The sequence below is a fragment of the Oryctolagus cuniculus genome, chromosome 1 (assembly GCF_051225735.1).
Source record: "Oryctolagus cuniculus isolate XC-2025 breed Fujian yellow rabbit chromosome 1, ASM5122573v1, whole genome shotgun sequence".
In the NCBI taxonomy this organism is placed as follows: domain Eukaryota; kingdom Metazoa; phylum Chordata; class Mammalia; order Lagomorpha; family Leporidae; genus Oryctolagus; species Oryctolagus cuniculus.
In genome coordinates, this window is record NC_142867.1 from 110,705,648 (window position 1) to 110,732,684 (window position 27,037).

The 27,037-nt window shown below is 41.0% G+C and overlaps 2 protein-coding genes and 1 pseudogene across 6 annotated transcripts in view; all 3 read left to right on the plus strand.

Moving 5' to 3' along the window:
* Nucleotides 1-27,037, plus strand: part of LOC103345403 (potassium channel subfamily U member 1) — a 238,332-nt gene that overhangs the window by 104,823 nt on the left and 106,472 nt on the right. For all 4 annotated transcript variants that reach the window (XR_016235027.1, XM_089334783.1, XM_089334787.1 and 1 more), the window contains exons 6-11: nucleotides 1,123-1,234; nucleotides 2,184-2,259; nucleotides 3,840-3,915; nucleotides 5,928-6,098; nucleotides 7,321-7,412; nucleotides 10,076-10,186. Coding sequence is in view for 3 of the 4 variants with exons in the window: in XM_089334783.1 (XP_089190909.1) it covers nucleotides 1,123-1,234; nucleotides 2,184-2,259; nucleotides 3,840-3,915; nucleotides 5,928-6,098; nucleotides 7,321-7,412; nucleotides 10,076-10,186 (638 nt within the window). In the remaining variant the exon portion in view is untranslated. The remainder of the gene's footprint in view (nucleotides 1-1,122; nucleotides 1,235-2,183; nucleotides 2,260-3,839; nucleotides 3,916-5,927; nucleotides 6,099-7,320; nucleotides 7,413-10,075; nucleotides 10,187-27,037) is intronic.
* On the plus strand, nucleotides 23,238-23,757 carry LOC100357698 (10 kDa heat shock protein, mitochondrial). The gene has a single exon (XM_089313165.1). The coding sequence runs from the start codon at nucleotides 23,326-23,328 to the stop codon at nucleotides 23,632-23,634; it is 309 nt and encodes a 102-aa protein (XP_089169291.1). The 5' UTR covers nucleotides 23,238-23,325; the 3' UTR covers nucleotides 23,635-23,757.
* On the plus strand, nucleotides 25,417-26,946 carry LOC149128553 (Y-box-binding protein 1 pseudogene; annotated as a pseudogene). The gene has a single exon (XR_016235030.1). The product of XR_016235030.1 is annotated as a Y-box-binding protein 1 pseudogene (transcript).

Consider the following 27,037-nt stretch of genomic DNA (forward strand, 5'->3'; position numbering starts at 1 on the left):
GAGAGAGAGGTCTTCCATCCGATGGTTCACTCCCCAGGTGGTCCAGATGATCTGAAGCCAGGAGCCAGGAGCTTCTTCTGGGTCTCCCACCCAGGTGCAGGGGCCCAAGGACTGGGGCCATCCTCCACTGCTTTCCCAGGCCACAGCAGAGAGCGGGATTGGAAGAGGAGTAGCTGAGACTAGAACTGACGCCCACATGGGATGCTGACGCTTCAGGCCAGGGTGTTAACCTGCTGCGCCACAGCACTGGCCCCAGTAGTGTTTTCAAAATAAACATTTTCCATAAGCTTTTTGAAGGACCTCTCTGTATGCATGTATATTAAAACATGTTTATATATACATGTATACATAGATTTATCTTTTTAATATAAGTGTATTATGACACAAGCGTATCTCAATAAGTTCACATGAAATAGGATTACAACATAAGTTTGTTTTGGTGCACGAAATCTTGAAGTCCATGTATTTGAGTGTCTTCAAGAGTTAATAAAACTTATTATGGAAAAGCTATGCATGAATTTTCAAATTTTTTGTACTAATAGACTTACCTTTGAATTCCATTTTTCCATGAATCTTTTGAAGCACCATAGAATATGTGCCTATGACTGTCCTTTACTGCTTACCCAGAACACACTCATCATCACAACCTGCTTCTAGCAGCAGATTCTCCCTTCTGGAAATGCATGCTTAACCTAAGTAGGGCAGCTCATAAACACAGGCCAGGCCAGCCAAGCTTCCCGAAAACTACACCTTTTCCATTGGAGAACGTCCTAAATTATGTGTCTTTGTTGCTCACAAATAAGGGGATTTGTGTATATAATTATTGTACATAATTGGCCAGCAGGAAGGTCTAGGGGAAACTGAGAGATTCAACATCTAGTAAGTAATATGACTATGTATTCATTTGTTGAGTGCCTAGTAAAAGTACAATCTTTTGTACTGCATATGCATATGCCTTGGTAGATCTATGTAAATATGTGTGCATTTATATAAAAGTAAAATAGACTGAGATAAAAACTTCAATGGATGAATGCAATGTAGCTGAATCATGCTATCTCTTGTGTTCACTTGAGAAAGCTTTGTGGCTAATGGAAGCTTGAATGTTCCATTTCTATTTCATAGTTTTTTGCAGCTGATGACAAGATCAAGTTCTGGCTGGAGATGAATTCCATTGTAGACATTTTTACCATCCCACCAACTTTTATTTCTTATTATTTGAAGATCAATTGGCTAGGTGAGTGTGCTGTGGGTGTCTGTGGTAATATCTATTTTAAAATCTCAACTTTCCTTTATTAGTGTCTGTCCTTCATTTTGCTTTAATACTTGACTGTCATATGAAAAAAATCGCTCACCCTGTTTGTGTAGTTTTGTAATATATTTGCAGAAACCATGTTTTCACTCTCAAGACCCAGCCCTATTCCTGGTATACAGTAGGTGCCCAACAGTTGTTGATGGGATATCTGTACACATAATTTGAGAGGCAAATCTCCCACAAGCCATTCCCTTAGAGGCATTTTTATGCTGGGATCCCATAAGGGCTGTGAGAGATGAGAAGCCACCCTTGATCTTTCAAAACTCATCGTCATGGCATGTCCAGTTGAACATGCTGCGACATGTTTGAGAATCATGCAATCAGCTGTTTTGTCTTCAAGGCTGATGCATTGCCAGCGCATGGATACTGTGCAGCCTTGATCAGTTTTTTTGTGATTTGAGGTTATCATTAATTATCTAAAAATAAACACCAGTTCTATACCTTGCCTTATTACCAAATCATCTAAAGTAAAACATCTCACAAAGATGAAGAAACATGCCATGGGGAGTGCATGATCATGAGCTCAAGTGATGATTTATGGAGAATATGTTAAGTTAAATAGAGCAAGATGAATAGTGCTTATTTTATGTGAGGGGTGCATCTACATGCTTTGTGTTTAATCTGCTACTCCATGAGGTAGGTACTGGTAAAATTCTTTTACATAAGAGGAGCTGTGAAGTTTAGGAGATCATCTTAGTTGGCAAGAACCCTGGTCAGGATTGGAACTATGGCTCAGGCTCTTGAACCTGTGACATTATATTTGAACATGAAGGGAAAAGTGGAACGTGAGCAGCCCTAGTCGGGCTATGATTCAGGCTATGCCATAGAGTGACTGTCTTTTTGCAGCTTTCTCCTTTCTGTTGCCTTGTAGGTTTAAGGTTCCTACGAGCATTGCGGCTACTAGAACTTCCTCAAATCTTGCAAATTCTACAAGTCATCAAGACCAGGTAAACATTAACCATGCCAGACATACTTCTTACTGACTAGTTTGGATTACAAAATGAAAATGTGAACTCAATCTTCAACTCAACACAATTTACAACAGAATTTCAGTCAAGTAGTGATATCTCTTTACTCTCAAGCTATGACTCATTTACTTTCTCCCATTACATTGCGTTGCATGCACACTGGATGAAAACTTTGCAATTCTCTTAGTTTGTTTATTCTTTTCTGAAAAATTTTTATTTATTTTATTTTGAAAGGTAGAGTAACAGAGAGAGAGGGAAAGACATAGAGAGAGAGATCTTCCATCCACTCGTCCCTCCTCAGATGGGTACAGGAATCAGAAACTCCATCCAAGTCCCCCACATGGGTAGCAGGAACTCAAGCACTTGGGCCATCATCCGCTGCCTTCCCAAGCACATTAACAACAATCTGGATTGGAAGCAGAGTAGTTGGACTTAAAGCAGCACTCCAATATAGATGCAGACATCCCAAAGAGCGGCTTAACCCACTGCAGCACAATGCCCACCTGTAGTCTTTGCTTTTGAAAGCTACAATATGTAAGCCCATTTAGGTCTTTATTCTGTGTCCCTGCACCACATACACGTGTGCACACACGCACACACACACACAGTGAAATCATTTCAGATTTGTTTTTCACAGTTGTTTTTTGAATCATGCCCACCATGGTTAGGTAAACCTTTCTTAGGTTTAGGAATATAAGGCAGTTTCTCTGAGTGTGAGCATTGTCCATTAGCCTCAGTGAGTTATTGCTTACAGAAATAGGGCCACCTACATATCTGCCCAAAACAACAAAAATCCAAACTAGCTTTTAACTACAATACTTCTAAAGTTTTAAGTTGAGTCAGCCGTCCCTTAGAATTCCCATGCTTCTACATTCTTCCTAGAAATACCACACAGTGTTGTTCAGGCGCATTTCACTGCTAGGTGATTGAACATTACAGACAGTTTGGAATGGGCAAGGCTGTTCTTGTGTGACAGGTTGGGCTGCCTGAAAGCCACAGGGATTCCAACTAAACTCTATGCACTACTTAGAAGGGGAGCCTCTGTGCATGCCTCTCTTCCCCACAACCTTTGAATGAATGCCACGGTGTGAGTGACTCCACTGCTCTGTGATCAACCCTAAATTCCATTTTGCCAGCCCACTCCCAGGACTCCCGACATAAGGCATTTTGAGCTATTACTTTAGACAATGTAGCAATCTATTAAGTTTACCTTTCACAGATCCATGCACAGTATATTTTTAAAGGCTAGGCTAACAGATGTCACTGCAAAATCCAAATCTTGAAAGAAGTGTTATGTGGCCTGGGGTGTTTGTATTCTGTGCTTCTCAGACTCTAACGTGCACAGAGATCAAACAGAGGGTCTCATGACTTTGCGGATGCATAGACTGGGCCAGGACCTGGACTGTGTGCTTCTTCATTCGCTCCCAGGAAATGCCATCATGGCTTCTGGTCCACGAACCTCATCTCAAGTAGCAACATCCCAGGATGAGCTGCTTGTGCTGCTGTGGAATTTGACCTGTCACAGGAGACCCACCAGTTCTTTGTCTCTTTTTCTCTAGTAATTCAGTAAAGTTTTCCAAAGTGATGGCTATAGTTCTCAGCAGCTGGTTCACGGCGGCAGGATTCATTCACCTGGTAAGCATCTAGTCACAGTGCCTAATGCCCTTTCTTTGAACAGTGGAGGGGAACCTGGTGAGTCCCTGTCTCCATCCTTGTAACCCATAATCTTCCAAAGTGTGTGTCTCCCACCATCAAAGTGTCTGAAACTAGCCACAACCCCTCTCAGTACTCAGGCAGGAGACATTGTCCTGAATAAGTACCACAGTAGCCACGGCAGATGCCTGGATTTTTCAGCCCTGGCTCTGGAGTCGCTGGCAGCCCAGTGACCATCAGTGCCCACTGTGGAGCCCTGTGGCTATCACCTAAGACTACAGGAGAGAGTGGGGGTGCTCGTCCTAGCTGCAAACATAGCAGGTGCTCCTGGGTTAGATACTGTCCTTCAAGCTCCTGGAAGCAGACTGTTGACTTCTCAGAGGTATTCACTATTAGCCATGGGAGTTGGGCCCAGAACACACAAGCTCTGTCCTCTCGGGGAGTCAGGATTACAGGAACCCATATTCTCAACCTCACACTTAAGAAAGAAAGAATCACTTTTGAAAATGGTGCTTTACTTTTAAAAAGTGATCGGGTAGCTGAGCCAACAACATGACTGCTAATCTCCATTCCAGTTTTCAACAACAAAGTGAAGCACCTATTTCCCCCAGACATCTTCAGCACCTGATCATCTTTTGTGCTAAATAGAAATAGAAAACAACTAGGAAACATGTAAGCTATGAGGAAGAAAAGTCAAAAGGTGGAAAGATGAAAAATTAATTGCATATAAGTATGTATTATATATAAAATATTACATGCACTAGGGTACTTCAAAAAGTTCACAGAAAATGGAATTAAAACATAAGATTACTTTCGTATCCAAAAAATTTTGAAACCCATGCATATGGGGGGTCTTCAGAAAGTCTTTGTACCAAAATGATCTCTTAATTGCATCTTCTATGAGCTTTTTGGAGAAACCTCTTATTTAACATAATAATATGATATAAAAATAATAAATATCATAAAATACGCATTGTGATATTATATTAATATTTTACAGCAAATGTATCTATATGCTTATACACCATAAATAAAAGTGCCTAAGTTACTCTTTATTTTAAATACAAAAAGATAATTGATGAATTTAGTTTCCTTAAAATGTGAAGACTGAAAGAGAAAATCAGAAGAAAATATTTTTGTTGTTTTTCTTTGAAAAGATTTTTTTAAAATTCATTTGAAAGGCAGAATGACTGAGAGAGAAGCACAAACAGACACAGAAAGAGATCTTCCATCCAATGGTTCACCCCCAAATGACTGCGAAGTCTGGGCCTGTGCTAAGTCAAAGCCAAAAGCCCGGAACTCCACCTGAGTCTCCCACATGGGTGGCAGGGGCCCAAATACTTGGACCATCTTCCATCCCAGGCATATTAGCAGGGAGCTCAATCAGAAGCAGAGCAACCAGGACTTGAACTGGCAATCCAATGTCCACATTGCAAGCAGTAGCATTGCAAGCAGTAGTCCAATTTGCTGTGCTACAGTGTCAGCCCCCAGAGGATTTTTACCTTAATCATTAAGTAGATTTTGCAGCGGAGGAGGAAGTGACCTGGGAAACTTGTTGATTTTCCTTAGACACTAGCACTCAGAAGCACAAGCTCAATGAAATGAAGTGTTTCTCTACCTGCTGCCTTCCTTAATGAAACTCCTGAAACAGCTTGAGAATGAGAATGCGTAGTAATTGCTCAGTCTGAGAGCCCCTGGAGTCTGCTGACTGCAGGTGTGATGATGTGCACAAGACACACGGAGAGCCGTCCCTACCAAGTATTCCAAATGCTGCACTCCAGCCACACAGCCCTCAGACCACAGCCATAATCCCAACTAAGGAATCCACAGCTTCATAGTCATTGTCCACAGTCTGCGAACCCTTTGCAGCCTGAGAATCATTTATGTCCTTGGGGTGGAATGGAGTGAAATCAGCCCAATGTTTTGCCTATTCCTGAAAACCTTCCCTTAGATATCATTCAGTGATCATTCCTGAGTCTTCTTTCTCTGGACAGGTGGAAAATTCCGGTGACCCATGGCTCAAAGGTAGAAATTCACAGAATATATCATACTTTGAATCCATTTACCTGGTTGTGGCGACAACCTCAACAGCTGGCTTTGGCGATGTGGTGGCCAAGACTTTCTTAGGACAGACCTTCATCATGTTCTTCATTCTGGGGAGTTTGGTGAATAATATTTTTAATATTTTTTGAATATAGCTGCATAAACCAAAAAACATTTTTGCTAATGGTGAGAAATAAAGCCATACAGGTCAATATTGCATTATTCAGAGCAGGTGTCATATGAAAATGCAAAAGTGCCTAGGTCCCATAATTTCAGAATTGCATTCCCTGAAGCCTGTAATGTCAGTGCATGGTTGCAAGAGTTAAATGATGGTGGACAAAGAGAGCTGATTTTCCCTTACTGGCTTCTGTGTAGATTTGTGCAACCCTGTCCACCTTCATCTTTGACCAAGCACAATACAGTCTTTCTTCATTTAAGATTTGATCTGAAGGAAGATCTGTCCCTCCCAGCCCAAATGAGTAAGCCATCAGCACACCAGCATTTAATTTCAAATGAGTGAACAACTTGGCTTGGTTCAGGAGTGTAGCAAAGGCAAAGGAAGCATTCTTTCCTTTTAGTGACCTTCAATTCAATTCCCTAACTTAACAAAATTCTTCACTCCACCTCTCTGATAATCCCTATTGATGTCAATCATTACCTCATTTGTCAATATTTATTTGTGCATTTATTTATCATCTACTTGCAATGTAGAGAGGGAGTGTGTGTGTGTCAGAGAGAAACAGATACACACACACAGAGAGAGAAAGAAAGAGAAAGAGAAAATGAAATATTTTCTATCTACAGATTCACTCCCCAAATGCCCAGAATAGCCAGGGCTGGGCCAGGCTTAAGCTAAGAGCCAGAAATTCCATCTGGAACTCCTATGTAGGTAGCAGGGCCCCAAGCACTGGAGCCATCATCTATCTGCTCCACTACATTAACAGGAAACTATATCAGAAATACAGTATTCTGGACTCTAATCATCACTCCAATATAAGATGTGGAGGTTCCAAGTGTTGGCTTAATCTGTGGAGCCACAATACCCATGTGTTTAACTATTCCCAAGGGCTCAAAATAGAATGAAGTCAGAGTGAGGAGGGAATCTAGATATGATGATGGGCAGAACCAGTGGGAAAGTTGCCTTATGGCTTGGCTTTCATTGTTGAATACAGAGGAGAATTTTCTTATATTTTAACCAAATCTCTCTTAGCATGTAGTTCATCGTAATGACCCTTGTAGACAAAAGAACATTGTATGTACCTTCTTTCTCCTTAATAGTCTTGGACTTTTCGGGGAATCTGTCCAAATAATGAAACCAAAGGTTTTATTTTCTGATCATTTTAGATATTATCTGCCAACTATGTCCCTGAAATGGTGGAACTTCTTGCTAACACGAGGAACTACACCAGATCCTATGGCGTGGTCAAAGGGAAGAAGTATGTAGCCTTTCAGTTATAATTTCCACAGTTTGAGATATTCTGTTAAGTCCTGTACCCCACGGTAGACATGTGTTGCCTGGTCTAGTGATGGAACCAAAGCTGACAACGTGAGTGTATTTCAAAAAGTTTGTGGAAAGTGGATAGAAAAGATACATTTATTTGGTGCAAAAATATTTTGAAATCCATTCATACAAAGGATCTTCAAAAAGCTCTTGTAAAATGCATGTTATGAAAAATTATGCATGGATTTTAAAATTTTTGCATCAAATAAACATCTTTTCATTCCACAATCTGCAAAGTTTAAAATTCACTCATATTGGCAAGGTCCTCCCTCAACAAAGAGAACAGTGCAAGAATAAATGCCAAGTGAATGTATTTGCTACTACATACAAACTACTAGGCAAATGCTCAGAAGAGCAGTAAATGAACCACCATGACAGAAAAGTTGTAATTTACTGCCAATAAATATTAATTATGCATCCCTCATCACTACTCTGGTATCATTACTTATTTTCTTACTCATTTTATCATATGGTTAACTAATGGCTGACTTTACACAATGGATCAAATTAAAGCCAACTTTCACATTTTATTTATTTTTTAAAAATATTTATTTATTTATTTATTTGAAAGTCAGAGAGAGAGAGAGAGGAAGAGACAGACAGAGAAAGAAGGAAATCATCCATCTGTTGGTACACTCTCATAATGACTGCAATGGCCAGGGCTGGACCAAGTAATAGCCAGGAGCCAGGAGCTTCTTCCAGGTCTCCTATGTGGGTGCAGGGCCCAAGCACGTGGGCCATCTTCTACTGCTTTCCCAGGCCATAGCAGAGAGCTGGATTGGAAGTGAGCAACTGGGAATCAAACCAGTGCCCATAAGGGATGCCAGAGCCACAGGCAACAGGTTTACTTATTATGCCACAATGCCACCCCTCAAGTTTAATATTTTAAATAATTCAATTCAATTATCTTAGCCAAAATCCCACCCCACCCCCCAACTGTCGAGGGCTCGCTGTGTGCTGAGTTTCCTGAAGGGAGGAGCAGTTTCCACCCTCCCTTCCAGGGGCTTTGACATTGTTCAAGCATTCTTTTTTTTTTTTTTTTTTTTTTTTGACAGGCAGAGTGGACAGTGAGAGAGAGAGAGACAGAGAGAGAAAGGTCTTCCTTTGCCGTTGGTTCACCCTCCAATGGCCGCCGCGGCCGGCGCGCTGCGGCCGGCGCACCGCGCTGATCCGATGGCAGGAGCCAGGAGCCAGGTACTTATCCTGGTCTCCCGTGGGGTGCAGGGCTCAAGCACTTGGGCCATCCTCCACTGCACTCCCTGGCCACAGCAGAGAGCTGGCCTGGAAGAGGGGCAACCGGGACAGAATCCGGCACCCCAACCAGGACTAGAACCCGGTGTGCCGGCGCCACAAGGTGGAGGATTAGCCTATTGAGCCACGGCGCCGGCCATTCAAGCATTCTTTCCCAGGAGGGAAATGAAACTGGAGGTGCCTGTATCTCGTGTTTATGTGGATTCTCATCACTTCAGCTGCCATAACTCTTTTTCACATTTAAGAAGAGAATGGATTGGAAGTCTTAAATTCAATGTGTGTATATTTTTATTCAGTTCCTGTCTGCTATAGGCAAGAGATACAAAAAAGATAACTCTCTTGGGGGAAGGAGGCTATCTCTTAATGCAGTTAAGTGAAAACCACTCTTGGCCAAGGAGTACAAAGATGAAAGAATAAAACATAATGAAATTAATGAGACCATAAATAATGAGAAGCAGTGAAACAAACTAGATAAGCCAAAATCAAATCCCATTTGCATCAGGAAAGGCATAGGAGACTCATGCTGAATCAACCACTAAAGTAGGGGAAATTTATGGTTAATGTAGGTTAAAATTATGGTTTCTGTTTTCTTACATGGCTAATGGGAAGAAGAAGCGTAGCTTTTTTAAATATATTAAAGTAAAAAAAAATCAGCAGCTCTTTTTCATCACAAACACCATGTGCATAGGTTTCTGCACCTGTCCTACTTATCTCTCCATTGCACTCACTTTTCTACAACTACTAGATAATTTTAGGCATAAAATTATAAACCAAAACAACCTTAGAATGTGGTGCTACCTCAGCCACAATATTTAGTTACGGAGAAAGTTAATGAGCCATTTGAGCATCAGCTCTCTACCAAGAGGAGGAAAAACTCAGTTAATTAGGAATGAAATGAAAGGTCATTACACAGAAACATCTTCAAAAAGTTTGTGGAACATATGGATGATGAAAACACTATGCATGGATTTCAAATTTTTTTGCTCCCAGATAAACTTACGTTTCTCATTCCAATTTCCATGAACTTTTTGAACCACTCTCATAAGCTAGAACTAACTGAGAAAAAAATTTAGCAGTAATGATAGTTACTCTTGTGCTCCTGGAACGCTGTGTGAAACTCAGAAGTCTGGGGCATGCTCAACTTCAAACGGTCTAGAAGACTACAGAAGTCCAACACTCCTTTTGCACATTGGCAATGCAGTCCCTAATGTTTTTGTCTTTAGAATCTGGGTGATTCAAATGCCAGATTTATTCCAAACTAACTCTAAGTGAATTGTCCATGAGCAAACCTTGACGGGAAGACGCTACAGCTCCTCACGGGTGCCCTCCCCTGTCCTTGCTGCCCAGGTACATCGTGGTCTGTGGAAACATCACTGTGGACAGTGTGACGGCTTTCCTGAGGAACTTCCTCCACCACAAGTCGGGGGAAATCAACACGGATATTGTCTTCCTGGGAGAGTAAGTGTGTCCTTGCAGCCTGTGAGTTCTGTGTCGGCGCCGAAAATGCATGCGGATGTGTTTTAGCGGAGTAAAATGATCTTGGTCTTACTCAAAGAAAATTCAGAAAGGAATAACAAAAAGAAGAAAAAGAAAAGCAATCTCATGACTAGAGTAATATGTTGGAATATATCCTGCCCGATGTGTTTCTGCATGTATGCTAATATTAAGGGACTGCTAGTTGGCATTTAGTTACCCTGCACTTAATATCATCATCATACACAATGATAATTTGGGACACAAGTCTGATGCACTTTCTAATTTTTTAACCTCTTAATTCTCAGAAGGTGAAGTTCAGATCCACACAGAGAAGATCGTTCTTGAAGGTGTTTTCCTTCTCAGCAGTTTACCCTGCCACTAGCAGTCCAGGCTACATTGCTGGTCAAACACTGGGGAATACAAATTTAAGGCAAAAAGAATTTTTACTGCTATTTAAATATAAAAAGTTGTTTCTTATTGCTTTATTTTACAGTTATGATCTTGGTTCCTAGTGAGATGGAACAATTTTATACTTTTTGACAGTTCTCTTCCTTTCATGAAATTTCTCTTTATTTTTTTATCCTCTTTCTTTCCTGTGCTTGAATATTTCGATATTAAGCCGTTTCCTCCATAGGTTGTATGTATTTTGCCTTCTAATTTTGTTTATGCTTTTGTCTTAATGCAGAAGCAGTTGATTCGCACATGCACCAATCCACCCACTCTTTCCTTTTGGTTCCTTGCTTTTCTGCCATTCTTAGGCCTCTCTGTTCTAAAATGAAGTGCCTATTTCTCTAGCATTTCTGAAAGGTTATATTGTAATCTTTAATACTTAAGCTCACTATACTTGATTTTGTAGGATGTGTTTAGAGTTAATCCCTTTATTTTTTCTCAAATGATTAATCAGTTATCCAAACAATTCACTGAATTTTTTACAAGGGGTCTTCACAATCTTCACAATTTCATGGAAAATGCATATTCCAAAAAAAATTATACATGAATTCAAAACTTTTTACAACAAACTAAGCTTATGTTTTTAATTCCATTTTCCACAACTTTTTGAAGAACCCTCATAAGTCAGCTGGATTTACAATATTTTGATCTTATATGGGATTGTATGTGGGATCACATATGACGTGCCCAATACATTGTCACATTGGATTCTCATAAATGTGAGCTCCAACAGCATTGTCAACCACTTTATGGTGCTGCTAATGTTTCCTTACTATGGCACTGCCTATCTTTTCAGGAAATTCTGCATTTTTTCTGAGAAATGGAACTAAAGCTTAAGTTTATTTGAGAGCAAAATAATCGAAATCCATACATACAAGGAATCTCCAAAAAGTTCATGGAAATGTATATTATGAAAAAATTATGCATGATTTTTTCTTTGTACTTAAAAATCTTTATTACTCTATAATCACATGGGCAATTCTGTTTTACACTTAATTTTTTTTACTTTTTTCATATAGAAACCTTTATTTAAGGTATACAAACTTCATGCATTTCATATATGCAAATTTAGGAACATAATGATTCTCCCCACCCTACCGTCCCTCCTGCCCACACTCCCACACGTCTTTCTCTTCCCTCACCCATTCCTATTCTTATTTTTTACTAAGATCTATCTTCAATTAACTTTATATTCATAAGATTAACCCTACATTAAGTAAAGAATTAAACAAATATAAAGAAAAAACTGTTCCTCAACAAGGAGGCAGGGGCTATTCAAAATCATCACATCTCAAAGTGTCAATTTCATTCTATTAACCACTCTTAGTTACCACAGATCAGGGAGAACATATGGTACTTGTCCTTTTGGGACTGGCTTATTTCACTAAGTATAATGGTTTCCAGTTGCATCCATTTTGTTGGAAATGACAGGATTTCATTTTTTTACCACTGTGTTGTATTCCATGGTGTACATATATCATAATTTGCTTTTCCACTCTTCTGTTGATGGACACCTGGGTTGATTCCATATCTTAACTATTGTGAGTTGAGCTGCAATAAACATGGGGGTACAGATAACTCTTCCGGATGCTGATTTTATTTCTCTGGGGTAAATTCCCAGGAGTGGAATGGCTGAGTCATATGGTAGGTCTTAGTGGGTGTAATATTCATCCACACCGCCTCAAGAACTACACAAAGGTTCCATGCAGTCCTCAGCGTTAGCACAGACCCTGCTGCAGTGACCCACCCGAGGTACGTGGAGCCACCCACTGCAACTGCCCAGAGACCCAGCCACACCTTGCTTCCTTCCACACAGCCACAGTGTTCACATAGTCCCAGCACCCAAGGCTCCTGCAGTCATGGGGCACCGACAATCTGCTCTGCCTTGCCGGCCTGTCCTGTCTAGAGAGGCGAAGATGCTCCCAGAGCAAGTTACCTCTGGGTACTCTCCCCAGGCTGTTTGAGTCCCAGAGCCTGCCATGTGTGGGGAGGCTGGGGACACTTCACAGACCTACACAAGTGCTCAGCCCCCATCAATCCTCCTAGCTGGACTCAAGTGTCTCCTTTCTGCTGGTTGCTGGGCGCATGGACCCAAGCTGTCACAGCTGTTACGTATGTCCAAAATGGCGCCCACCCTCTCTCGGCCAGTCGCAGGGCATCATTGTCAGAGGGACAGGGAGAGAGAAACGTGCCTCTGTTTTTCCTCTAGATTGGTAGCTACTCTGTCCCTGACAGGACTCCAGGCTCGATTCACACCAGGCTCACCTTGCAGCTATATCATCAGTGGCTTGGGCTGCTACAGTCTGGTCTCATCTCACTCTCCAAAGCTGGTGGTGAGGCTCTCGGCTGCTGGGGTCCTGTGTTGTGTCTGTGCTCATGCTGCACACCCATACCCTCCACGTAGAGCCACAGCATCCTTCCTCCTGCCACAGCTCCTTGAAACAGCCAAATGGGTGTCGCTCCCCGTCTTTGTGGAGGAACGACACAGGACCCTGCGTTGTTCTTTTGTCTGCTCAGCCCTCCCCGGGTTTGCTGCTGGTTCTTCCCAGGTTGGCTACTGACGCTTCCACCTCCGTGGAAGGATGGTTCCCCCTGCCACTTTCCCCACTTCCCCGGGGGAGTGGCACACTGCCGGCCGGCTCTCTCGGGGGCTGCACAGGTGTTCCTTCAGATAGATGTTCCTGGTGCATGTTGTCTCTCTCCTCCTTTATAGTCCTCTTCCACCAATCCCAACTCTGCTACCCACATGCTGACTACGCTGCTCTCCTGCAATCAGGAGCAGGATCAGCTCCTGCAGGTCATCACTCAAGTTGGCGAGAGGCAGCTGCGTAGAAGTTGTTACTCCCTTCTCAGCGCCATATTGTGGGAAAGCAGATGCATAGAATAAGTCTTAATTCCAGTAACAGTCTAGTCCGAGTTGCTCCCCACAAATGGGCATTCTCTTGGTAATCCTGTTCTCCCTTAGCCTTGTGTATATTCCCATCAGTCCCATCCACTTTGTTTCATAAATACTAATTCTACTTCTACCCCATTTTCCCACTACCACAGCCTTATTTTAAGTCAAATTGCTGAAAAGACCACTTTATTGGTTTGTGCTTCTTGCTCCGAGATTTATTCTCATCCTTCAGTACTCAAGAGACATCCGCATCCATCCCTGATTTCCTTCTATCTTCTTACTCCGCTTTGTTTCCTTTCAAGCAATTGTTACAACCTATAACTACAGTTGATTTCCCTTTGAATACAACTCTCAGCATTTTCTTCTTTTGCTATATACTCATGCTACTCCTCTCCTTGAGTCCTGGTTTGCTAGTGACTTGAGATGATAAGTAGAATACAGATGATGCCACACTTTGCCACTTTCAGGCTAGGCTTTAGAGGAATAACAATTTCAACTTTCATGTGGAGTCCTGAGTTGTCATGAAGAGAAGACCCAGCCAGTTTTCAGCTCCCCCAGTCACACGGTTGCAACAGCAGTCAAATGGGCAGTCATTCGGGGTATCCCTGCTCCCAGACAAGCCCTCAGTTTAATACGGAGCAGAAGAAATCACATGGCTGTACATTTCCTCAAAATTGTTCAATACTTAATGATTGCCTCATGTGATGTCTTTTATATATTAAATATATCATGTATCCTATTTATTGCATTAAAATTAATGATTCTAACTTCTCCAAAAAGTAAATAATCCAACAGAACAAGAGTTCAATGAAAAACTTTTAAAAGATGCATGTGGGTTATTGAAGTACAGAGAAATAAACTAGAAATTCTATTAAGTTTTAAAATAGCAAGGAAATAATTAAGCACCATGTTTAAACTTGCTATAGAAAATTAAATACAATTATAATGCACATTTAAATGCAAGGTTATAAAGTGAACAGCTGTGTAATCACCCCTCAAATTAAGAAATATTCCAATGCCAGCATATAAACAAAACCTTCCTCAGTTGCAAGCCTATATTTATTCCTTAGAAGTAAGCTCAGCTCTGGCTTTTTATCTTATACATTTTAAATTGCTTTTTCTCTTTTGCTTATTTAGAATATAAATTTTTCAATTATAGACTTACATAAATGGGATATAAATTATTTCCAGCCATGTGATGATTGGAAAACCCACTGACGCTGCAGCTGTCTGCAGCTGCCTTGTTTCCATCGCTCTGCACTATGACATTCCACGACGTGGGTACACCGCCATTTTCCTCAGTCCACTCCGGGGTGGTGGCACTTCCCCACACGCACTGGCAGCTATGGACAGGATGCTATGTAAATTCCTTTAGATGTATCCATGCACTGGGAGTAAAAGTTCATGATAATCAAGTTCAAATGTCTTCCTGCAATCAGATGGTCAGTTGTCCCAAATGGTTTTGATCACCTGTGCTTCCACAGCAGCTGTGAGAGCTTTTATTGCCCTGCTCATACACTTGCACTTGGAAATGTAGCTGCATTCTACCTAACACTTAGAATAGCATTTTTTAAAAATTTAAGCCATCCTTGTAGATAGTGTTTTATAAAATAGCAGTGTCTTACTGTTGTTTGAATTTATATTTTTCTGCAAATTCTCCCATGCATTTTACTCTATTTATAAGCAATTTGAATTTTCTCATACAATAAGTATTAAATTATCTTGTCCATTTTTATCCTGAATGATTAATCTCTTCCTTATCTCTGTAAGATGATGCATGAAATGAACCTATATTGGCTATATACAAATTCTAATTAAAGTTCAAAATCTACCAATTCAATTTTATACCAATTTCATTGAGTTATTCTCATATTTGACCATTTTTCTCAGCTTACTTCTTGCATATTTGGTCTTCCTTCCCATTGTAACTAGTTTCCTTCTTACCAAATAGCAAAGCCTTTACATTTTCTTAAAGACAGATTTGTTATTGTTTTAATGTAAAGATATCTTCATTTTCCTTATACTCTTGAAAAATAATTTCACTGAGATAGTTATAAGCTGGGAGCTGTTTCCTTAAGAACCATGAATGTATTGGTCCAGTTAGTTCTGACTATAGCTGTTGCTATTAAGAAGATAGTTGAACTATGAACTCTGGTGGACTTAGTATGAAAGTGTTTTGTGTACTTACTGTGATGTGCATATGGATTTTTAAAATTTTTTAAGGTAAATTTCATGTATTTTATATATACAGATTTAAGAGCATAATGATACTTCCACCCTATCCCCTTCCCATGCATGCTCCCATACTCCCACCTCCTTCCTTTCTTATTCTTTTTTTTTAACTTTTATTTAATGAATATAAATTTCTAAAGTACAACTTATGGATTACAATGGCTTCCCCCCCCCATACCGTCCCTCCCATCCACAACCCTCCCCTTTCCCACTCCCTCTCCCCTTCCATTCACATCAAGATTCATTTTCGATTATCTTAATATACAGAAGATCAGCTTAGCATACATGAAGTAAATGTTTCAACAGTTTGCTCCCACACAGAAACATAAAGTGAAAAATAATAGATGATTTTTTTTAAATGATGATGAAATCAGATCAGACCTATTGTCATGTTTAATCCCAGTGAGAGTCAAGTTGGGAATTGATAATTTCTTTTTTTTTTTTTACAGAAGATCAGTTTAGTATGCATTAAGTAAAGATTTCAACAGTTTGCACCCCCATAGAAACACAAAGTGAAATATATTGTTTGAGTACTCCTTATAGCATTAAATCTCAATGCACAGCACATTAAGGACAGAGATCCTACATGAGGAATAAGTGCACAGTGACTCCTGTTGTTGACTTTACCAGTTGACACTCCTGTCTATGGCATCAGTAATCTCCCTATGCTCCAGTCATGAGTTTCCAAGGCTATGGAAGCCCTCTGAGTTCTCCGACTCTTATCTTGTTTAGACAAGGTCATAGTCAAAGTGGAGGTTCTCTCCTCCCTTCAGAGAAAGGTACCTCCTTCTTTGATGACCTTGATGGGATTGAATTGGAATCCCCTGGTATGTTTCTAACTCTACCATTTGGGGCAAGTCAGCTTGAGCATTCCTTTCTTATTCTTTTTAAAAAATTTTTACAAGCCGGCGCCGTGGCTCAATAGGCTAATCCTCCACCTTGCGGCGCCGGCACACCGGGTTCTAGTCCCGGTTGGGGCGCCGGATTCTGTCCCGGTTGCCCCTCTTCCAGGCCAGCTCTCTGCTATGGCCAGGGAGTGCAGTGGAGGATGGCCCAGGTGCTTGGGCCCTGCACCCCATGGGAGACCAGGAAAAGCACCTGGCTCCTGGCTCCTGGCTCCTGCCAGGATCAGCGCGGTGCGCCGGCTGCAGCGGCGGCCATTGGAGGGTGAACCAACGGCAAAGGAAGACCTTTCTCTCTCTGTCTCTCTCTCTCACTGTCCACTCTGCCTGTCAAAAAAAAAAAAAAATTTTTACAATGATCCACTTTCAATATATTTTATACTCATAATATTAACCTCACACTAAGTAAAGAATTCAACAAATAAGTAAAGAATTCAACAAATAGTAAGAAGGAAAAAAAACACTTCTCCTCAACAGTAGACAAAGGCTATAAACAATCATTGAATCTCAAATGTCAATTTTGCTCATATACATTACATTTTGTATGTTATTAGTTACCACAGATCAGGGAAAACATATGGTATTTGTCCTTTGAGACAGGCCTATTTCACTAAGTATGATGGTTTCTAGTCGCATTCCTTTTTTTTTTTCCTAAAGGACAGGATTTCATTATTTTTATGGCTGATTAGTATTCTATAATGTATATACATGACATTTTCTTTATCCAGTCATCAGTTAATGGACATAAGGGTTGATTCCATATCTTAGCTATTGTTAATTGAGTTTCAATAAGCATTGGGGTACAGATAACTCATTCATATGCTGACTTCATTTCATGTAGGTAAATTGCCAGGAGTGGGAGTGCTGGGTCTTATGTAAGACCTATTTTCAGCTTTCTGAAGTATCTCCATACTGTCTTCCACAATGGCTGTGTTAGTTTACATTCCCACCAACAGAGGATTAAGGTATCATTTTCCTCATGTCTTCATTAGTAGCATTTATTGTTTTTTGATTTCTTTATGAGAGCCATTCTAATGGGGTGAGGTGAGACCTACTTGTGGTTTTGATTTGCATTTCCCTGATGGCTAGTGATCCTGAGCATTTTTCCTTTGCTTTGATTGCCTGTGCTTCTAGGATCTTTTCCAAGAAGTTTTTGCCTATGCCAATGTCTTGCAGAGTATCCCCAGTGTTATACTCCAGCAATTTGGTGGTATCATGTCATAGACTTATATCCTTGATCCAATTTTAGTTAATTTTTGTGTAAGTTGTAGCATACAGGTCTTGTTTCATATTTCTGTACCCAGAAATCCAGTTAACCAACACTGTTTGTTGAAGAGACTGTCCATTCTCCAGGGGTTGATTTTAGCTCCTTTGTCAAAGATTAGTTGGTTGTAGATGTGTGGATTGATTTCTGGAGTTTCTATTTTTTTCCACTGGTCACATGCCTATTTTTGTGCCAGTACCAGGCTGTTTTGATTATAACTGATTGTAGTATGCCTTGAAATCTGGTATTGTGATGTTTCATGCGTTGTTTTTGTTGTTCAAGATTGCTTTAGCTATTTGGGGTATCTTATGTTTCCATATGAATTTTAGCATCATTTTTTTCTAGATATGGAAAGAATGTTGTTAGTATTTGGATTGGAAGCACATTGAATCTGAAACTGCTTTTGGTAGTATGCACATTTTGATGATTTTAATTCTTCTAATTCATGAACATGGAAGATTTCTCCATTTTGGGAGGTCTTTTTCTATTTCTTTAATTTTTGCATTTTTCATCATTGAGATATTTCAACTTCTTGGTTAAATGGATTCAAAGGTATTTAAATGTTTTGCAGCTATTGTGATTGGGACTGATCTTTGAGTTCTTTCTCAGTCATGGCATTGTCTGTGTATATTGAACCATCCCTGCATACCAGAGATAAATTCCAGTTAATTCAGGTGAATCCTCTTTCTGATGTGTGTTGGATTCCATTAGCTAGTATTTTTGTTGAGGATTTTTGCGCCTATGTTCATCAGTGATATTTGTCTATAATTCTCTTTGTTTTATCTTGTGCTGGTTTTGGAATTACAGTGATGCTGGCTTTATAGAAGGAAATTGGGAGGATTCCCTTCCTTTGAATTGCTTTCAATAGTTTGAAAACAAATAGAATTAGTTCAACTTAAAAAGGCTGGTAGAATTCAGTGATGTCTCCATATGGTCCTGGGCTTTTTCTTTGTTGGGAGGATCTTAACTATTGATTAAATCCCCATGTTGGTCAGGTTTTCTATACCTTCATGACTCAGTTTTGGTAGATTGTATGTGTCCAGGAATCTATCCATTTCTTCTAGATTTTCCAATTGGTTGGCATACTGTTTGTAATAATTCCTAATGATTCTTTTTATTTCTGTGGTGTCCATTGTTACATCTCCTTTTTCAACTCTGATTTTTTTTAACTTTTATTTAATGAATATAAATTTCCAAAGTACAGCTTATGGATTACAATGGCTTCCCCCCCATAACGTCCCTCCCACCCGCAACCCTCCCCTTTCCCACTCCCTCCCCCCTTCCATTCACATCAAGATTCATTTTCAATTCTCTTTATATACAGAAGATCAGTTTAGTATACATTAAGTAAAGATTTCAACAGTTTGCTCCCACACAGAAACATAAAGTGAAAAATACTGTTTGAGTACTAGTTATAGCATTAAATCTCAATGTACATCACACTAAGGACAGAGATCCTACATGAGGAGTAAGTGCACAGTGACTCCTGTTGTTGACTTAACAAATTGACACTCTTGTTTATGGCCTCAGTAATCACCCTAGGCTCTTGTCATGAGATGCCAAGGCTATGGAAGCCTTTTGAGTTCACCGACTCTGATCATATTTAGACAAGGCCATGGTCAAAGTGGAAGTTCTCTCCTCCCTTCAGAGAAAGGTACCTCCTTCTTTGATGACCTGTTCTTTCCACTGGGAGCTCACACGCGGAGATCTTTCATTTAGGTCATTTTTTTTCCCCCCAGAGTGTCTTGGCTTTCCATGCCCGAAATACTCTCATGGGCTTTTCAGCTGGATCTGAATGCCTTAAGGGCTGATTCTGAGGCCAGAGTGCTGTTTAGGACATCTGCCATTCTATGGGTCTGCTGTGTATCTCGCTTCCCATGTTGGATCGTTCTCTCCCTTTTTTATTCTATCAGCTAGTGTTTGCAGACACTTGTTGCTCCCCCTCTTCGTGGAGGAACAACACAGGACCCTGCGCTGGTCTTTTGTTTGCTTGGCCCTTCCCGGGTTTGCTGCTGGTTCTTCCCCGGTTGGCTGCCGTCCCTCCACCTCCGTGGAGTGGTGGGCCCCCCTGCCACTTTCCCCACTTCCGCGGGGGAGCGGCACACCGCCGGCAAGCTCTCTCGGGGGCTGCTCAGATGTTCCTTCAGATAGATGTTCCTGGTGCATGCCGTCTCTCTCCTCCTTTATAGTCCTCTTCCACCAATCCCAACTCTGCTACCAACACGCCGAGTACACTGCTCTCCTCCAATCAGGAGCAGGATCAGCTCCTGCAGGTCATTCAAGTTGGCGAGAGGCAGCTGCATAGAAGTTGTTTACTCCTCTGCCAGCGCCATATTCTGGGAGAGCAGATGCATAGAATAAGTCTTAATTCCAGTAACTTAGTCTAGTCTGAGTTGCTCCCCACAGACACTAGTCTTGTTTATGTGCTCCCTTTGGCTCTTAGTCCTATCATTATGATCAATTGTGAACAGACATTGGTCACTGGGACTAGTGAGATGGCATTGGTACATGCCACCTTGATGGGATTGAATTGGAATCCCCTGGTATGTTTCTAACTCTACCATTTGAGGTAAGTCAGCTTGAGCACGTGCAGAATCATGAAGCAAGACCCCTACCTTTCACCTTACACAAAAATTCACTCAACATGAATTAAAGACTTAAATCTATGACCCGACACCATCAAATTACTAGAGAGCATTGGAAAAACCCTGCAAGATATAAGTACTGGCAAAGACTTCTTGGAAAATATCCCAGAAGCACAGGCAGTCAAAACCAAAATTAACATTTGGGATTGCATCAAATTGAGAAGTTTCTGTACTGCAAAAGAAACAGTCAGCAGAGTGAAGAGGCAACCGACAGAATGGGAAAATATATTTGCAAACTATGCAACAGATAAAGGGTTGATAACCAGAATCTACAAAGAAATCAAGAAACTCCACAACATCAAAACAAACAACCCACTTAAGAGATGGGCCAAGGACCTCAATAGACATTTTTCAAAAGCGGAAATCCAAATGGCCAACAGACACATAAAAAATGTTCAAGATCACTAGCAATCAGGGAAATGCGAATCAAAACCACAATGAGGTTTCACCTCACCCCGGTTAGAATGGCTCACATTCAGAAATCTACCAACAACAGATGCTGGAGAGGATGTGGGAAAAAAGGGACACTAACCCGTTGTTGGTGGGAATGCAAACTGGTTAAGCCACTATGGAAGTCAGTCTGGAGATTCCTCAGAAACCTGAAGATAACCCTACCATTCAACCCAGCCATCCCACACCTTGGAATTTACCCAAAGGAAATTAAATTGGCAAGCAAAAAAGCTGACTGCACCTTAATGTTTATTGCAGCTCAATTCACAATAGCTAAGACCTGGAACCAACCCAAATGCCCATCAACAGTAGACTGGATAAAGAAATTATGGGACATGTACTCTATAGAATACTATACAGCAGTCAAAAACAATGAAGCCCGATCATTTGCAACAAGATGGAGGAATTTGGAAAACATCATGCTGAGTGAATTAAGCCAGTCCCAAAGGGACAAATATCATATGTTCTCCCTGATCGGCGACAACTAACTGAGCAACAAAGGGGAACTTGTTGAAGTGAAATTGGCACTATGAGAAACAGTGACTTGATCAGCTCTTGTCCTGACTGTTGATGTACAATGTAATACTTTATCCATTATAGTATTTTTTTTGTTCTAGTACTATTGGTTAAACTCTGTAATTAACACACAATAATTGGTATTTTCTGATGTTAAGAAAAATATCCCTTTTGGGCTAGTACTTTTGTGTATCAGGTTAAGATGCTGTCTGCAATGCCAGCATCTCATATGGGCACCAGTTTGAGTCCCTACTGCTCCACTTCCAATACAGCTCCCTGCTAATGCACCTGGCAAAGCAGCAGAGGATGGTCTAATTCCTTGGGCTCCTGTCACCCTTGTGGGAGACCTGAATTAAGCTCCTGGCCCCTGGCTTTAGCCTGGCTCAGCTTTGGCTATTAGTAGCCATTTGGGGACTGAATCACTCAATGGAAGATTTCTCTCTCTCTCTCTCTCTCTCTCTCTCTCTCTCCCCCTCTCTCTCCCTCTCTCTCCCTCTCTTTCCCTCTCCCTCTCTGCCCCCTTCTCCCTCTCCCTCTCTTTCTCTGACTTTCAAATAAATAATCTTTTTAAAAAATCATCTTTTTAATATATTTTCTAGTTATTTACTATTGGTATAGATAACACACAATTCACTTTTGCATATAAATCTTATATTAATCTACATACATTCCTCTATTTTTTTCTGCAGTAGTATTACGGGACTCTGAATAAATAATCACATCATTTGATATGAAGACAGCTTTTTTCTTTTCTCCAACCCTTATTGTGAAATTTGTATTTTTTTCTTACTGTACTTGTTGAAGCATCAGATAAGAGTTTTTTAAAATAAAAAAGAAATCTTTTATGATAAAATTATATGTTTACTTCATTTTTAAATATTTTATCATCAAAGATTCTTTTTTATTTTAAAGATGTTCTTTATTATGCTAAAGAATTATCTTGTACCCTAATATACCATGAAATATATTTATTCAATATAAAGCCACCACTTTCAGTGTCAGCATCCCATATGAACGCTGGTTCAAGTCCTGGCTGCTCCACTTCTGATCCAGCTCTCTGCTATGGCCTGGGAAAGCAGTAGAAGATGGCCCAAGTGGTTGGGCCCCTGAACTCATGTGGAAGGCCTGGAAGAAGCTCCTGGCTCCTGGCTGCAGATTGGTGCAGCTCAGGCCATTGCCATCATCTGGGCAGTGAACCAGTGGATGGAGGACCTCTCTCTCTCTCTCTCTCTCTCTCTCTCCCCCTCCTTCCCTCTCTCTGCCTCTCTGTAACTCTGCCTTTCAAATAAATAAATCTTTTTAAAAATAAATAAAAATTAAGAAATATTTTTAACAGTTTGTCTCTGCATGACTAAATAATTTTGGACTCTTAATATATTAATATATTGTATTACATTAATATTTTTGGAATCATGGTTATCTTGGTTTTCTTCTATTTGCTGAGCACTATTACATATTATATGACTTTGAAATATTTCCCATAAAATGAAATTATTTGCTTGTTGCAAACATGTAAACAATCTAGGACTAGTGGTACTATAAATTTTGTTTGATTTTTTTTTAATAGTCAACAATTATATAAAAAAATTCAGCATCGCTAATCATCAAACTGAAACCACAAGTACAAATGCAGATCATGAAGAGGTATTACCTCACCCTAGTTAGAATGTTAGTTAGCAAATGCTTTTCACGTGTCCCGAGGGTCAGGCTGCAGGTCTCTCCTTGGAGCGGCGCGAGAGCGGAGCGAAAGCTGCGGCGCTGGGGCCATGGCAGGACAGGCATTTAGGAAGTTTCTTCCGCTCTTTGACCGGGTCTTGGTGGAGAGGAGCGCCGCGGAAACAGTAACCAAAGGAGGCATTATGCTCCCTGAAAAATCTCAAGGAAAAGTATTGCAAGCAACGGTAGTAGCTGTTGGATCAGGCTCTAAAGGAAAGGGTGGAGAGATTCAACCAGTTAGTGTGAAAGTTGGAGATAAAGTTCTTCTTCCAGAATATGGAGGCACGAAAGTAGTTCTAGACGACAAGGATTATTTTCTATTTAGAGATGGTGACATCCTTGGAAAATATGTAGATTGAAATCTCTGAAACAGCATCACATGAAGCTTCCCATTCCATTGAAGTTCTGAAATCTTTTCATCATGTAAATAATTTCCATGTCTCTTTTATAATAAACTAATGCTATCTAAAACAAAAAAAAAAGAATGTTAGTTAGCAAATGGACAAAAGATAACAAAAGTCGGTGAGGATATGGAGAAAGGGGGATGTTTATGCGTTGTTGATAGGAATATAAATTATTGTAGCTATTTCATAAAATAGTAGGATTGTTTCTCAAAAAAGTTAAAATGGAATCACATGGTTCAGCCATCCCAATGCTTGGTATTTATCCAAAATAAATGATACTGATGATGTGTTGGCATTCCTACATGTTTACTGCAGTATTATTGACAATGCCAAGATATAAAATCAACCAAGATGCCATCAAAAACTAAATAAAGATGTGATATCCATACATAATAGAATTCTTTTTTTTAACTTTTATTTAATGAATATAAAGTTCCAAAGTACAGCTTATGGATTACAATGGCTTCCCCCCCATAACGTCCCTCCCACCCGCAACCCTCCCCTTTACCACTCCCTCCCCCCTTCCATTCACATCAAGATTCATTTTCAATTCTCTTTATATACAGAAGATCAGTTTAGTATACATTAAGTAAAGATTTCAACAGTTTGCACCCACATAGAAACACAAAGTGAAAAATACTGTTTGAGTACTAGTTATAGCATTAAATCACAATGTACATCACACTAAGGACAGAGATCCTACATGAGGAGTAAGTGCACAGTGACTCCTGTTGTTGACTTAACAAATTGACACTCTTGTTTATGGCCTCAGTAATCACCCTAGGCTCTTGTCATGAGTTGCCAAGGCTATGGAAGCCCCCTGAGTTCACTGACTCTGATCATATTTAGACAAGGCCATGGTCAAAGTGGAAGTTCTCTCCTCCCTTCAGAGAAAGGTACCTCCTTCTTTGATGACCTGTTCTTTCCACTGGGAGCTCACACGCGGAGATCTTTCATTTAGGTCATTTTTCCCCCCCCCGAGTGTCTTGGCTTTCCATGCCCGAAATACTCTCATGGGCTTTTCAGCCGGATCTGAATGCCTTAAGGGCTGAGTCTGAGGCCAGAGTGCTGTTTAGGACATCTGCCATTCTATGAGTCTGCTGTGTATCTCACATCCCATGTTGGATCGTTCTCTCCCTTTTTTATTCTATCAGCTAGTATTTGCAGACACTAGTGTTGTTTATGTGATCCCTTTGGCTCTTAGTCCTATCATTATGATCAATTGTGAACAGACATTGGTCACTGGGACTAGTGAGATGGCATTGGTACATGCCACCTTGATGGGATTGAATTGGAATCCCCTGGTATGTTTCTAACTCTACCGTTTGAGGTAAGTCAGCTTGAGCATGTCCCAAATTGCACATCTCTTCCCTCTCTTATTCCCACTCTTATATTTAACAGCGATCACTTTTCAGTTAAGTTTTAGCACTTAAGCATAACTTTGTATTGATTACAGTATTCAACCAAAAGTATTAAGTAGAACAAATAAAAAAAATACTAAGAGGGATAACATATTAAGCTGCTCATCAACAGTCAGGGTGAGGGCTGATTAAGTCACCATTTCTCATAGTGTTCATTTCACTTTAACAGGTTTCCTTTTTGGTGCTCAGTTAGTTGTCACCAATCAGGGAGAACATATGATATTTGTCCCTTTGGGACTGGCTTATTTCACTCAGCATAATGTTTTCCAAATTCCTAACGGGGTCACTTTTCAGTTAAAATTTAAACACCGAGTTCGATCGGTAGCGGGAGTGGAGAGCGGACCCCAGAGAGCCCTGAGCAGCCCCACCGCCGCCGCCGGCCTAGTTACCATCACACCCCGGGAGGAGCCGCAGCTGCCGCAGCCGGCCCCAGTCACCATCACCGCAACTATGAGCAGCGAGGCCGAGACCCAGCAGCCGCCCGCCGCCCCCCCCCCCCCGCCGCCCCCGCCCTCAGCGCCGCCGAAACCAAGCCCGGCACCACGGGCAGCGGCGCAGGGAGCGGTGGCCCGGGCGGCCTCACATCGGCGGCGCCCGCCGGCGGGGACAAGAAGGTCATTGCAACGAAGGTTTTGGGAACAGTAAAATGGTTCAATGTAAGGAACAGATATGGTTTCATCAACAGGAATGACACCAAGGAAGATGTATTTGTACACCAGACTGCCATAAAGAAGAATAACCCCAGGAAGTACCTTCGCAGTGTAGGAGATGGAGAGACTGTGGAGTTTGATGTTGTTGAAGGAGAAAAGGGTGCGGAGGCAGCAAATGTTACAGGTCCTGGTGGAGTTCCAGTGCAAGGCAGTAAATATGCAGCAGACCGTAACCATTATAGACGCTACCCACGTCGTAGGGGTCCTCCACGCAATTACCAGCAGAATTACCAGAATAGTGAGAGTGGGGAAAAGAATGAGGGATCGGAGAGCGCTCCCGAAGGCCAGGCCCAACAACGCCGGCCCTACCGCAGGCGAAGGTTCCCACCTTACTACATGCGGAGACCCTATGGGCGTCGACCACAGTATTCCAACCCTCCTGTGCAGGGAGAAGTGATGGAAGGTGCTGACAACCAGGGTGCAGGAGAACAAGGTAGACCAGTGAGACAGAATATGTATCGGGGTTATAGACCACGATTCCGCAGAGGTCCTCCTCGCCAAAGACAGCCTAGAGAGGACGGCAATGAAGAAGACAAGGAAAACCAAGGAGATGAGACCCAGGGTCAGCAGCCACCTCAGCGTCGGTACCGCCGCAACTTCAACTACCGACGCAGACGCCCAGATAACCCTAAACCACAAGATGGCAAAGAGACAAAAGCAGCCGATCCACCAGCTGAGAATTCGTCCGCTCCCGAGGCTGAGCAGGGCGGGGCTGAGTAAATGCCGGCTTAACATCTCTACCATCATCCGGTTTAGTCATCCAACAAGAAGAAATGAATATGAAATTCCAGCAATAAGAAATGAACAAAAGATTGGAGCTGAAGACCTTAAGTGCTTGCTTTTTGCCCGTTGACCAGATTACTAGAACTATCTGCATTATCTATGCAGCATGGGGTTTTTATTATTTTTACCTAAAGATGTCTCTTTTTGGTAACGACAAACGTGTTTTTTAAAAAAGCCTGGTTTTTCTCAATACACCTTTAAAGGTTTTTAAATTGTTTCATATCTGGTCAAGTTGAGATTTTTAAGAACTTCATTTTTAATTTGTAATAAAAGTTTACAACTTGATTTTTTCAAAAAAGTCAACAAACTGCAAGCACCTGCTAATAAAGGTCTTAAATAATAAAAAAAAAAAATTTAAACACCTAAGAATAATTGTGTGTTAATTACAGAGTTCAACCAATGGTACTAGAACAAAAAAAAATACTAAAATGCATAAAGTATTAC